This window comes from Sus scrofa, chromosome 5 (genome assembly GCF_054392235.1).
Source record: "Sus scrofa isolate SSC_HxYL_T2T_F1_AM1 chromosome 5, Sscrofa_HxYL_maternal_Yorkshire_Landrace_v2.0, whole genome shotgun sequence".
In the NCBI taxonomy this organism is placed as follows: Eukaryota; Metazoa; Chordata; class Mammalia; order Artiodactyla; family Suidae; genus Sus; species Sus scrofa.
The window spans coordinates 110,325,573-110,339,614 of NC_139387.1; the positions used below are offsets into that span (position 1 = coordinate 110,325,573).

Consider the following 14,042-nt stretch of genomic DNA (forward strand, 5'->3'; position numbering starts at 1 on the left):
GGTCAGGGATGGAACTCATATCCTCACAGATACTGGTAGGTGCATTACTGCTGAGCTGCAACAGGAGCTCCAAGAAATCTATTTTTTAAAAGCACTGTGCTTTAATTATTTCGTTACTTTTCCCTGTTTTCTATGAACTATGTACAAATGCTTTTATATTTCATACAAATTATGCTAAGCATAAAGTAATTCAATGACAGATGGTCAGTTTTTTTCATTGCATTTATGCAAAAATATTCATAGGGTATTATTATCTTAAAAGGAATTCTTATATGCATTTTAAGGAGAGTATTAACTTTAAAGTGATTTTAAAAAGTGATCATGGAGCCATGGACTCACATATTTTTCTTTTTCCTAATTATTTCTATTTTTCTTCCAAAGATAAGTAATGTACTTATAAGAATTTTAAAAATTTAAACAGATGGAGTTCCCGTCGTGGCACAGTGGTTAACGAATCCGACTAGGCACCATGAGGTTGCGGGTTCGGTCCCTGCCCTTGCTCAGTGGGTTAAAGATCCGGCGTTGCTGTGGCTGTGGTGTAGGCCGGTGGCTACAGCTCCAATTCGACCCCTAGCCTGGGAATCTCCATATGCTGCGGAAGCGGCCCAAGAAATGGCAAAAAAGACAAAAAAAAAAAAAAATTTAAACAGAAAATAAGGAGGTGTTGTCATGGTTTTGAGAGGACAGTGAGAAAGTCAGGTATCCTGGCATCAATTACTGCCTTTATCCCTTGTGAGTGGGAAGACTTTTTTTCTTTTTTTAAAGTCAAATAATCTCTCTGTGCCTCTGGATCCTAGACTATAAAATACCAACTGGATCACCTGGGTCAGCTTATTGCCATGAGCAATACACTGGATAAAGTTTGGAAATTATTTTGTGGATAGGAAGCAATCACACAAGACCCTGTTATGGAGTCTTTCTCTCCTCTTTAAATGGCCAGTTCTTAGGAGAGATGCCAGGACTCCTGCAAGAGGAGGGGGTGAAAGGAACAGAGGAAACTGATATTTCGAATATTTTACCCAAGTTGGAAAAGTGGTATTTTCCTGCTGCGGAAGACGACATGGCTGAGGGGGAGACCAGGGGCGACTGGCTGCCCGTGTCCTGCAGTCCGCCCGTGGAATGGGAGCGCAGCCACTCCTTGCCCTCTTCCTGGTTGGCCTGCCGAGACGACGGGGGGTATCTGCAAAACAGCACAGCTAAGACATCTCAGCACACCTGCAGGGCAAGGCGCCACCGGCACAAGCACGCAACTGAGAGGCGCTCACGGCTCAGACTGAACAACACTCTCCGACTGACTCTAATCACGATGGCTCAGTTCTTCCAGAGGACGTGACACCATCTGACTCTCACAGCAAAGAAAGGCAAGGATTTTGCAAAGAAAATTAGGCCTCTGTGAGATACGTAGTTGCAAATCATAAGCAACAAGCAGAGGGTCAGGTTAATTGAAAAGGGGCTCAAAAGCACAGTGTTGAGAGGGTGTGAGGAGGGTGAAAACACAGACTACACACGGCGGGTGGTCGTAAGCCAGAAGCCAAGGGAATCGGAGTGATGGCCACAGAAGACATGGGAGATAGAATATAAATGGACAGATCTGTTTTAAAACAAAGCAAAAACATCTACTGGGTTCAAATGCCCCTGGACGCCATGTCTGGATTTTTTTTTTAAATGGGAGAAGTACGGGCTTCCGCTATTGGAAAATAAACTTCTGGAATAAAAATCTTATGATGAAATAACTGCAAGCTGTCTGCTACTGCTCAGGAACGGGAGAGGAGGCTAAGAGAGAAAGACCTGTTGGGCCGGTATCCACTTGCACTGCACTGAATACAGTCTTAGTACCAGAGAACAGTCAACGTATCAGGTTCATATTGTGTTACGAGTCGTAGTAGTTCAATCTGTATCTTCTCATCAGATAAAAGTGTACGGTAAAGGATGGCCATGCATTAAATGTTCATTTTATTTTTTATGATGAGCTGGATAGTTATGTTGTCATTATTACGTGACACTAGGCTAATTCATGTCCAAATTGATCTGATAGATACCAGCACTCCTCAAAAGGAGAGAGTAAAACTCTTGAGCGTTTACCAAAAGGATTCTTTAAAAGTTGATACCTCAGTTATAGTCTTTGTCCTGTGCTGATGAAAATATATTTTCTTTGATTCCAATTAGAACATCCTTCGATCTTTGAACACTCACTGGCCGGATCCATAGACTCTATGGGTTGAGGTTTTGTAACCATATGCCTCCCAGATGCAAACATTGGGGGAATTAATGTATTTTTTTTAATTTTCAGAAGTGAGTTCTGAATTCTACTAAAAGTTGCTGCCCCCCAAATAATGGCTTTTACATTAGATTTAATTTTCTGAGTTTTAGCCTGTATCACAGTCTCTGCCTGGGGGCTATCTCAGCAGCTCCTCAGGTTAGAGAAAACATCAGGGTTAAAATTGTTTGCATCCTCAATGCCAGGTGCTTCTTCACAAACAAAGAAAGGAAGAGGTAAGGAGACAGCACACAAAGTTTACATAACAACAAAGAAAGGCAGCAATTGTGCTGAGAGAAATATATACCTTAGTCCCTTTTTGGGTAGTGTATTTCTGTCAAGCTGCATGCTGTTAAAACAAAGAAAACCCCTAAGGACATAATGTAAACAAAACTTCGAAATTACACATCCAACAAAAATGGTTCTCTGTTTGAATTACACAAAATAAGTTTTTCTGGTAACACATATTTAATGCTTAACTCATCGGAAAAGGCCAAGCAAAGGTGACCAGATGTCCACGGTTGTAATACAGTCAATGACAACGTAGTGACAGGACTACGAGAAGATAGATTAAATTAGACCTTGACCTAATTCTCCTTTAAATTCTGTTGACCTAGTGCCAGGGCAGTTTTTCTGTCTCCATGTAAATAACTAGCCTTATGCTCTGATTTCACAGGCAGAAGAATCAAGGCGGTGGGAAGGAGAAAGACCTCTGCCTAAGCTAAGGTGACAAATTCCCACAGACAGAGATGTAAACATCTATTTTGTATTTAAATACTTATTTTAAATTTAAATTATCTTTAATTAAAATAAGGCAGATATAATCCCATTTACACTTAAGAGAAGAAAAATAGTACATATCTGCTTGAAATCTAATGTTTACCGGCACCACTGATCTACAGCTTTTAATGAAATTAAACTATTCTGCTTTTTAAAAAGTATGAATTAGATATTTAAAAGTCTGTAAGTTTTCCGTCTCAATTTTAAAGAATTCTCAGTTGGTCCTAGAAAGGGAAGGAAGAGTGTGTCTGGAGAAAATGAGAAACGGTCTCTGTTAAACAGAGGAAGAGGGTGTCAACCGCCAAGGGGGACAAGTCTAGAGGTTCCTCTGGCGCGAGGATAACCAAAGAATAAAATGCATTCGAATTTGCAGAATGACAGCTCTCTGCCACTAGAACCTCGAATGGCCAAAATTAAACACACAGGGTGTGCGTATGGGGATGAGATAACATGAATGCAGACACACTGACGTGGAAGGTGATCACTCAGCACCAAAGCTAAAATGTTTTCTTCTGTGGTTCTCCGTTATGAGCACTGCAGTGGGAAGCATCCAAAACCATCACACAACTTTATGCATCGGGAAGGCCCACAGACAGTGATTACTTTATTAGAAGCCAGTTCTAGAATATACCTTTTTCTTTTTTGTCTTTTTTTAGGACTGCACTTGAGACATATGGAGGTTCCCAGGCTAGGAGTCGAGTCGGAGTTGTAGCTGGTGGCCGACACCAGAGCCACAGCAACGCCAGATCTGAGCCATGTCTGTGACCTACAGGACAGCTCACAGCAACGCCAGATCCTTAACCCACTGAGTGAGGCCAGGGATTGAACCTGCATCCTCAAGGATACTAGTCAGATTCGTTTCCACTGAGCCACAACAGGAACCCCCACTCTAGCATATATGTTGGTTATAGGAGTGTTTTTAGTAGGGTGGGTAAACCAGTAAACAAAAAGGAATTATACTGAACAAATATGAGAGAACTCTAATTATGAATGACATAGTGATGAAGCCTAGATAATAGTCATAACCCATTTTAAAGTTTATCTCTTTCATCTTTGCAAATTTATTAAATTTTAACATTGCAGAGGACAATAAAAATAGGTATTGTTTTGCCTATGTGATTCTTGTATAAACATCATAGGTTATATGACAGAGAATTTAATGAAAAAAATCAGAAAATTTTGACAATATAAGTTAAAACTTTAGAATTTGGATATGAATTCTTTTATAATATAGACACTTTTCTCAAACCTGAAAGGTTGAAAGCTCATATGCCTACAGGGGCCAGGCTGGCAGTGGGAATGAGTGAAGCAGGAATTTCAATCAACTGTCTAAAGAGGAGGCCACTGTTTGCCTAAAGCCAGGAGATGCGGTGCGGCATTGTACAGGCAGGGCAGCCGATCGGATATTTATTGATTTATTTATTGTCTTTTTTTAGGGCCGCACCCGCAGCACATGGAGGTTCCCAGGCTCGGGGTCAAATTGGAGCTGCAGCTGCAGGCCTACGCCACGGCCACAGCAACACTGGATCCTCAACCCACTAAGTGAGGCCAGGGATTGAAACTGCGTCCTCATGGATGCTAGTCAGAGTCACTTCCGCTGAGCCATGACAGGAACTCCCCAAATCTGATACTTAAAAACAAGACAAAATTTTAAAGCTGGCTACAACTTCGATTTCTTTCTTTATGTATTTCTTTCTTTATTGCTGCGCCCATGGCATACTGATGTTCCCAAGCCAGGGACAGAGTCTGAGCCACAGCTGTGACCTACGCCGCAGCTGCAGCAACTCCGGATCCTTTAACCTGCTGCACCAGGCAGGGGATGCAACCCGCGCCTCAGCAGACATGTGAGCAGCTGTTGTTTGTTTCTTACCCCACTGCGCCACAGGGGGAACTGCTATCGCTTCAAATGATTTTCAAGGTTTGGTTGAGTCACAAAAAACAAAACAAACAAAACAAACCTAAACTAGTTATAACCAAAGGCCACCAATGATCTAGAACAGTTAGAAAACAGTTATAGAATTTGTTTGTTTATGATATATTAATGAGGAGAAATTTAGAACAAAACTAAAATCGTTATGAAAAACTAGTAGTGCTAGAATAATGAATATCAGTAAAATCTTCTGAAATTATAAAGAGGTAAATCATGGACTTACACACATCTCTATTATACCTAATTACTTTGTCTTAAATATTTACACTTGAGCACAGTGTCTCTGAGGCATGGCTCCCTGGCTTTCTTCGCACGTCCAACATGGACTTAATTCTAATTAAGCCAGGATCTCTGACAGGATCTAATTTTCTCGTCAGCGGATCATGACGTTCTTGGGGGCACTTTAAAGGATTAGAATAAATTGCTATTAATTGTAGTTTTTTTCAAGAAAGAAAAAGTATAACTTCTTATGTCAAAAATTACTTCAATCCGGTAATTTATTGGAAGAAAATAATGTTTATATCATATAAGATACCTATGGAACTAACCTGCCTTTCCGTTTAATGTTTATCGATATATTTTACTAAGAATCAAGGGAAAAGCATTTACTCAAAATTATTTTAGAAAAATTGTCTATCTGGCTATTTATAATACTAGAACACTTCCATTTGTAAAAGTGGTCTATTTCCAAGACTAAGCAACTGAACAAACAAAAAGATTTGCTTAAAGAGCAAACTGCATATTTGTCACTGTATTTCTACAGTGACAATGTATGCTGATTTCTGCTAAAATATAGATCAAAGTAAAATATTAATAGTGCATTTGTTACAGCTATAAAACTCATCAAACTTATCATCTGTTTAGAACTGAGGCTTACTTGGTTGCGAATAGTTCCTTGGCCATTTCTCTGTGTTTTAAGGTATGAACGTTAAAGAAATAGGTTACTGGCTATATGGTCAACTCGTTGCAGTCAGATATGATGAAACAATCATCAGTATTTTGGAGAGAGATTCTAGTTAACAAATAAAAGCCTGCTTGCAGTGTGCTTAGTTTGAGGTGATCATGTCAGCATGAAAAATAAATAAACAAAATGAAATCATAAATATCAGGCATTTGCCGTGACCAGAAGTGCTTTCACAAATAACACAATTAAGACCATTTTTGAAAGCTTTAGCTGTGCCAAGAAACAAATAGTATTGGGCTTATCAGGAAAAAAGGGGCCACTGAAGACACGTTCCTGGGGGAGTCGGCACCAAAGTACCTTAGGACGGATTTGGGGTCGGGGGGGGGAGAAAATCTACAGCCATTCTGGTCAACAGAGATGCTTTCTGGTCAGCGTAGGAGGCAGGAATACTCACTATGTCCTTCATTTTACTTTCAAAGAAAACAGTAACTCATTAAATCATAGGGACACCTTGTGATGTGGCTTATCTTCAAAGGGCCTCTTAAAAACGTCACTAGCCTTACACTTTTCTCTAAGAATTCGTATCCGACCACTGATCTTTTTTTTTTTTTTCCATTTCCATGAGGATTCCCAGTGATCCAGCTGCTGTTTTTCCATAGAAATGCCAATAAAGCAAGCTGACCGTTTTACCCTGAGCACCATCGCAGCCCCCATTTAAATGTGGTCTTTAAAAAATGCTTAAATGGGAGTTCCCGTCGTGGCGCAGTGGTTAACGAATCCGACTAGGAACCATGAGGTTGCGGGTTCGATCCCTGCCCTTGCTCAGTGGGTTAACGATCTGGCGTTGCCGTGAGCTGTGGTGTAGGTTGCAGACGCGGCTCGGATCCCGCGTTGCTGTGGCACTGGCGTAGGCTGGTGGCTACAGCTCCGATTCAACCCCTAGCCTGGGAACCTCCATATGCCGCGGGAGCGGCCCAAGAAATAGCAACAGCAACAACAAAAAAGACAAAAGACAAAATAAATAAATAAATAAAAGTGGGAAAGTATTCAGGGACTTTTAAAAAAAAAAAAAAAAAAAAAAAAAAAAAAAATGCTTAAATGACCATCAGGAGCTGTATTATCCTGGAACTCTGGCCAAATCACTGATGGGAAGACATCCTTCGATACACAAGTACATGCTTTGAATTGTATTCAAATCGCCTTTTGGGTATCTACGTACGCATTCAGATGAAGAGACTGTGTGTTACCCAGTTGTGCACAGCTCCTCATGGATTTGGGGTTTTTCGCCTCTTCAATCTCTGATCAAGGGTACACGTTAGTTACAGGACCACAGAAGAAGTCCAGTCTCATGGATCCTGTGGCCCTTGGCAGAGTGGCACTGCCACTGAAACCAGGGGGACCGGGTGGGGAGGGGGGTAGGCACAGCGCAGGGAGGGGGGCGAGGACCTGAGCAGCGCCTCCGGAGAGCTCACCTTTCCGAGAGAGTGGATCTCACACTGCCCGTTCTCATGAGCAGGCTCTGCACCTCGTGGGCGCCTGTGGTCAGTCCGGACAGGGAGCCGTGGTGGCTCAGGGGGAGGTCAATGGACTCGGAGCTCGTGTGGAGGCTAGTCAGGGACTGGTAACTCGGAGTGTCCTTGCTGCCAGCAGAGGAACTGCTCAGATTGGCAGCCCACACGAGACCACCCGATGTGAAAGAGTGAACCGACGCTGGGCTGGAAGCCAACGAGTGACTTAAGCTTACAACATCTGTAGTTAGGTCTGAGGGTTTATTGAAGAGAGGGCTGCTGCTGCCACTCAGCCCACCAGCACTGCCCAGGCTGCCCGTGCCAGACGACGGTGACTCCAGACTGCCTTGCCGCGCTAACGTGGCACTAGGGCTGGGCATTACAGAGGAGGATTTCACACCCTCAGTACTAGGTGCAGAGGCAGATTTGCCACCTGCCTTGGCACCAAACAACCTAAAAGAAAAACAAATAACAACTTCAGTTGTTCCAAGAAGCTAATATCCACATTTAATATTTAGGGTTACAGTACACAGAGCCAAGGGTGCGTGGTGGACCCAGCCGCCAGGCACTTCCTGTCTCTACGTTCATGAACTTGGTAAACTTGAACTTTGTAATCTAGTGCCAAAAGTCTCTCCTCTCACGGTAAGGCTAAGTTGGTACTGGGCTGCCACCCCGGTGGGGGGGGGGGGGGGGGGGACATGGGCCAAACAAAAGGAAATGGCAAAAACAAACACGAAAACCCCTGGTTTTCACAATGAAGGGATCAGCAGAATCTTGTGCAAAATTTAAAACGTTTCAACATGCTTGCTGTTACCTATTTACAGAACCATTATAATGAAACAACTTCTACGCATTCGGTATATGACATTTGAATAATTTTTCTTTTTTTTTTCATTTTAGTAGTTTACTCAGAATCTAAAAGGAATGCTTAAGGCAAGGTTTAGGAGGTTGTGTTGTATAGCTGGTGGCCTGGGGGACTCAGAGAGTAGCTGGCTAGAAACAATATTGGACACTGTCGGCAACAGGTCGGTTTGTCAGTATTTTCCCCAAGAAAGACCAAAGGATGTTAGGTCAGTTGCCAGTGCTTTCAAATACATGCACAGGATAGTGATTTGAAACGCAGTTGGTGCGAAGGTCGATGTTGGAGTTCAGTTCAGAAAACATTTTAGTTTTGTAAATGAAGCAGATGATATCACTGAATTTATGGAAATATGGAAATAAAGTGATATGGAGTAATGGCATCATGATTACTAATTCCGTTGCAATGACATCCATATTTCCTACAGTGAAATATTTTATGACGAATAGGAGAAATTGTTTCATAGGTAATGGGCCACTGGAGGGCACTCCTGGCTTTGACTTAAGCAGCAGAAACAGTTACTTCCAGCGACTATTCTTCCCAGGGAGAACCGACACTTCCAAAACCCTTTCTTCAGGAATACCGTTTCTACCGAGGAGGATAAAACCTCCAGGGGTTCAAACAATCACACATCTGTGACTGCCTGAAGCGTTAAAAGTACATGTCCAAGACCCTCTATTTCCCAGATACCAAAATTCTTGGTTCGGGCAGCGTAATAAAGGCGAACGTTAAAAATACTTAACATGTAATGGACTATAAGTCATGCTCTCTCATCTCATTGATGAGCAAACAGACACAGAGGGATTTACGTATCGGTCCCAAGTCTTTAGCTGTACGTATTTTCCTGCTGCCTAAAACACATCCTTCTTTAAAAACAGTGACCTCTCTCAGCAGAGCGTCATGCATGAAAGACCACGAGTCCTGCTGCAGAAACCAAGTCCTGCTGCTTTTCAGAGTCATGTCAAAGAAAGCTGCTGAAGAGGTAGAAAGCCTAGCCCATTTCTTAGGTACAATCCTGTACCAAACACCCAAATGTTTTCAAATTGTGTCAATCGTATCATACCTTGACTTTCATTAACATGTCAAAATATGATACTGTATAACTACGTCTGCGGTGACCCAGTGGACAAGAGATGCAGCTTCATCCACACTTAGGATCATCAGCTCATCAAGAGCCAGCACGATAATAAACACTAGAAAGGAATACCAAGAGTCATAAAGACTTACTTTTAACTGTGGAAATTTGAAAATCTATAGAAATTTTACAAGCTACTATTTCATTTTATAACTCCCTAGGTATTGCCACCTGCTTTTAAGTCTCTCGTAAATGCTGTCTGTGTTGGTGCTGCTACAATGATAATGAAACTGCCAAGTCGGAGCATTTCTCAAAATGAGTAGTATTTTCTCACTAGCTGTGTTTATCATCAGCTTCTTAAAACTCACTGTACTTGCAAATTGAATAGAAAACTCTAAGATACATGTATCATGGAGCATACCTATCTGTCTATGTAGATAGGTATTTATAGGATAGGATGGATCTCCTAAGACACAGCATTTCAAAGCTTCACAGCATCCTGTTAGGCTCTTACCTTCGAAACGTGGGGGAGGCAATGTCAGGATACTTGGATCCTGGCTGCCTGAGCCCTTGGGTCCCACAGGCACTAGCAGAAGTGGGGCTGGATTTGGGGGAACCTGACAGAGAAACGCTCTCAGAATCTGAGACTGCTACTTTTTCCTTTTCCTTGTCTGTTTGGTTGACAGTGACGGGACTCGAGCGCCCCGACCCAATCTTGGTGGGTTCTCTGAGTTTTGAGGTGGTGGCCCCCGCTGACTTGCTGCTGACATTGGAATCAATGCTGCTGGTGCTGGATCGGTGGCCTCCACGGCCAGGGATGCCGCTGGGGCTGGATTTCGAAGGGCGGGGCAGGCTGCGGTACTGCAGGGAGGTCTTGGAGCTGACGTGCAGCGCAACCTCGTCCTGGTGCTGGGAGCCATCCAAGCTGGTTTTCCTTCCGGCGTTTGACTTGCCACCAATGGCCGCGGATTTGGGGATTTTACCCAGCGTGGCCGACCCACTGGTGATGGTGGCGCCACTGCTGGTGATCATGGCGGCTGACCCTGCTCCACTCGGTTTCTTAAATCCAAAAGAGCCGGTGGCCATGGACCTTCCAATGCCCGAGGGGGGCTTCTTCCCCTCGTCTCCACTGCTTTTGCCTGCATCTGAAGGAGACCTTGGCAGAGACGACCCTTTGGGGGGAGTTTTCCCTTTCTCAGAAGCTTTGGCATCATCGGTTTTCCCTATGAACAAAAAATACACAGATGCATGTGCCTGCACGTTTGACTCTCGTAATGTTTCTTTCAGTGGTGTGTAAAATGTGACACATTTTGAGGAATACATCGATTCCCCAATATGCATTGTTTTCGACTGAAACAGACATGTACTCAAATGTAGTGAACGGATTAGGTCCCAAGCTCTAACGATGTGGCTGTGAGAGGAAGGTGATGAGAGATGGAGAGAAAATGAAAACACATATTTTTGCTATTTATTGTTGCCATATCTTGCATCTCTCTTATTTTAGAAAGAAGACACAATCTTATCAAGCTAAGTGCTTGAAAAAGAATTCATTGGATTATCTATGACATGACTATACTGGGCGTACCCTGATACATAGGGACTTCAGGTGGCACTGTTTAAGAGGCGGCATCATTTAAATAATAGGGAGAGAGCCTTAAAAAAAAAAAAAAGGATGGTACAATATGGCAGCATTCTTTCATTCTCTTTTTTCCATCAAGTCTAACTCAGAAATGATATTTCAAATCTCCAGCAATCCAAGAGGGACTGCTCTTGCCTCTCCGAGTTGGAAGTGAAACCTGGGGCAGAGTTAAAATAAATATTCCGAACTTTTGCAAGAAAGTCAGAACAGAAGCAGTCTTATTTTTACTAATAAGTAGGCGTATTTTATTTCCACTTGACTAGAAAGGACTGTGGCAAAATAAATACACCAAATTATGACGAGGCCTCTAGAGAATGCCTGAGATACCATATTCATGTGGGTCTATATGACAAAGCCTGTGAAATTCTTGCTTGTTTGGTTTTGGCCGAGCCCATGGCATGCGGAAGTTCCCGGGCCAGGGAGTGAACCAGAGCCACAGCGGTGACCCAAGCCGCAACAGTGACAATGCCAGATCCTTAACTGCTAGGCCACCAGGGAACTCCCGAACATGGAAACTTTTCACAGAAAAAAATATTTAGCTCTACAGAGAAGAATCTGATATGAGGAAGAAAAGTCGCTATGAAAGACAGCAAAGATGGAACAGAAACAAAAATTAAGATAATTTTGCATAACACAACAGCTGCCAGATGACAAGCCTACCAGGGGTCTTGAGTGCACTGGTTCCAGCTTTCTGCCTAGACGGCGCTCCTCCTTGGGCTGACATGCCTCTCCTCCAGGACCCCGTCTGTGAAACAGACAGGGGGGCTTTTTGCCCCGTCTTCTCAGGGTCTTCAGAAAGTCCCGAGGAAACGCCCTTCCACTTGCCACCGCCATCGCCGTGGCTCGCAAAGTCCTCCTCGGTTTGTTTCAGCTCCTCGGGGCTCTCCCAGGGCTCGTCTGTGGCAGATCGTTTCTCGGAGTCTGTCTTCAGCTATGCAGAAAATAGGACAGAAAAACTTTGTGCAGAGACATCTACCAAGTGTGAATTAGGGTCTGGAAAGTACTTTCAGATAACTGGGTTAAAAAAAAGGAGCAGCAGTGATTTGTACTTCAAAAGAATTCCAAAGACTCCTCTATTTTTATCTTTGTCTTCATTTGTTTCGTTCATTTCAGCCCTATAATTCTCACTTGCACATATTAGAGAACGTCAGAAGAAATGTCTGCAGAAAACCCCAATTAAACACTCCAGAGACAAAGCATTTTCTCTGCCAAATCCAACCAGGCAAAGTAAGACAAGACAAAGCTTAATTATCTCATATCCATTCTCGACTCACCATTCTCAAGTGATCCAGCAAAGTATCTCTCAGAGATCAATATAAAATTCATCAAGAACCATCCACACTTAAACTCCTAAATTGATTTTTGGATTTCTAAACAAATACATCAATATTATAAAGAACGAGAGGCAACATAACGCTTTCTGGGTTCCATGCCCATCAACTGAAAAAACATACATGTACGAGCTGCTTCCATTTACGCAACTGCTTCAGATTAAGAGGTGACGCTGTATTTTAATACACGTGATATAATCTGGGGAAAAATCTGGCAGAAGCCCAGGAAAAGCAAGAAGGCCGTTCTCACCTGAGTGTTCTTCCGGGACGGGACGGTGATGTTGGAGTAGGAGCTGACCGAGGACGTGGTGTTTAAGTCGTCAGTGCTGATGTTGTCCAGCGTGTCACTGAGGCCGCTGCTCACAGAGCTGCTGTCATCCCAGCTAAAGAGAAGACATGCGACAGCCGTGAGCGAGAGGCAGGACGCACAGGACGAATGACCCATGCCTCCGTTCAACGTGTATCCCGTCTCGGGACAAGAATTCCTGTTTCTGCTTCATCTTAGGAAAATCACACTATTAAAAATTGAGAGCAAATCTGAGAATAACCTAACAGGAGTTTTACCAAGAATCAGTATCCAGGAGTTCTCTTTGTGGCTCAGTGGTTAACGAACCCGACTTGGAGCCAGGAGGATGAAGCTTTGATCCCTGGCCTCACTCACTCAGGGGGTTAGGGATCTGGCATTGCCACATGAGCTGTGAGGCAGCTTGCAGATGTGGCCTGGATCTGGCATTGCTGTGGCTGTGGCTGTGGCTGTGGCGGAGGCCAGCAGCCGTAGCTCCAATTCGATCCCTAGCCTGGGAAGTTCCATATGCCGCAGGTGCAGCCCTAAGAGCAATTAATAAATAAATAAATAAGTAAATCAGTGTCTAGATCAGATGTAGGGAACGCTTACAGAAGGAATGAAAAGACTGCTACAAACACTGCATGGCACCAGGAAAGAACAGAATTACCTATAATTTTTTTGTCCTCCTGCAAAAGCAATAAGCATGTAAGAATTCACCCTTTGTCTTAAATTTTTTTTAAAGTGCTTTAGTCAGGAACTGGAAGATGATTCCTCATTCTTTCCTCTCTCTTTATAACTACTTCCAGTCATTCACCAAATCTTGAAGACTGAGACTCATTCTACTGTGTCATCCTTCCCGCCTATCGCAGGCCTTCTGGTCTGGACAGCATATAATAGCCTCTTCTCCAGCCTTGCCCCCTTTGGTCTTTCTCGATACAGCTTCATCTGCCAAGCTTTTGTCAATGCTCCTAAGTTCACATCCAGCCATGTCACTCCCTTGCTTATGACTCTTCAAAGTCTTCTCTTTACCCGAGCAGTAGATTCCCAGATGGAATGCACCTGCCCTACGGTGTGCATAAAGCAATCCTTTGGGGCAAAAGAAAAATACCTGAAATTCTGAATATATATGCTCTTAGTCTAAAGGAGAACATATAAAATAGGCTGCATTCATATTCACGCGCAGACTAACATGGGCACTCTCTCTTAGTCCGTGTCAGAGGAGGAAGTAACACAGGGTAAGCAGGATCACTGAAGGTGAAAGAGAGTCCATGGTGGGAAGGGTTGAACCACGGTTCTTTCCGCTTACTGGCTGCGTGTCAGTCTCTTGTGATGCATTGCTGCTCCCCGGCACTCTTTTAATGGACTTCATGCATGCTGGATACCAATATTAGATACAGACAAAAGTTACGTCTCATAAAATAGACAAGTGGCTTCGAAAAACCTCTTGCACGTAATCCGTGTATCGAAGAGACC

General features: G+C 43.2%; 1 protein-coding gene across 38 annotated transcripts in view; it reads right to left on the reverse strand.

Moving 5' to 3' along the window:
* The window catches only part of NAV3 (neuron navigator 3), a 602,126-nt gene that overhangs the window by 82,206 nt on the left and 505,878 nt on the right, over positions 1-14,042 (reverse strand). For 13 of the 38 annotated variants that reach the window (XM_084957749.1, XM_084957743.1, XM_021093079.2 and 10 more), the window contains 6 exons: positions 12,534-12,666; positions 11,613-11,883; positions 9,828-10,536; positions 7,344-7,832; positions 2,565-2,606; positions 1,020-1,180 (listed from right to left, as the gene is read on the reverse strand). In XM_084957749.1, the coding sequence (XP_084813875.1) occupies positions 1,020-1,180; positions 2,565-2,606; positions 7,344-7,832; positions 9,828-10,536; positions 11,613-11,883; positions 12,534-12,666 (1,805 nt within the window). Of the gene's footprint in view, positions 1-1,019; positions 1,181-2,564; positions 6,609-6,965; positions 7,833-9,827; positions 10,537-11,612; positions 11,884-12,533; positions 12,667-14,042 lie in introns of those variants that run through there. The other 25 variants (XM_084957747.1, XM_084957752.1, XM_084957746.1 and 22 more) reach the window with 4 other exon arrangements.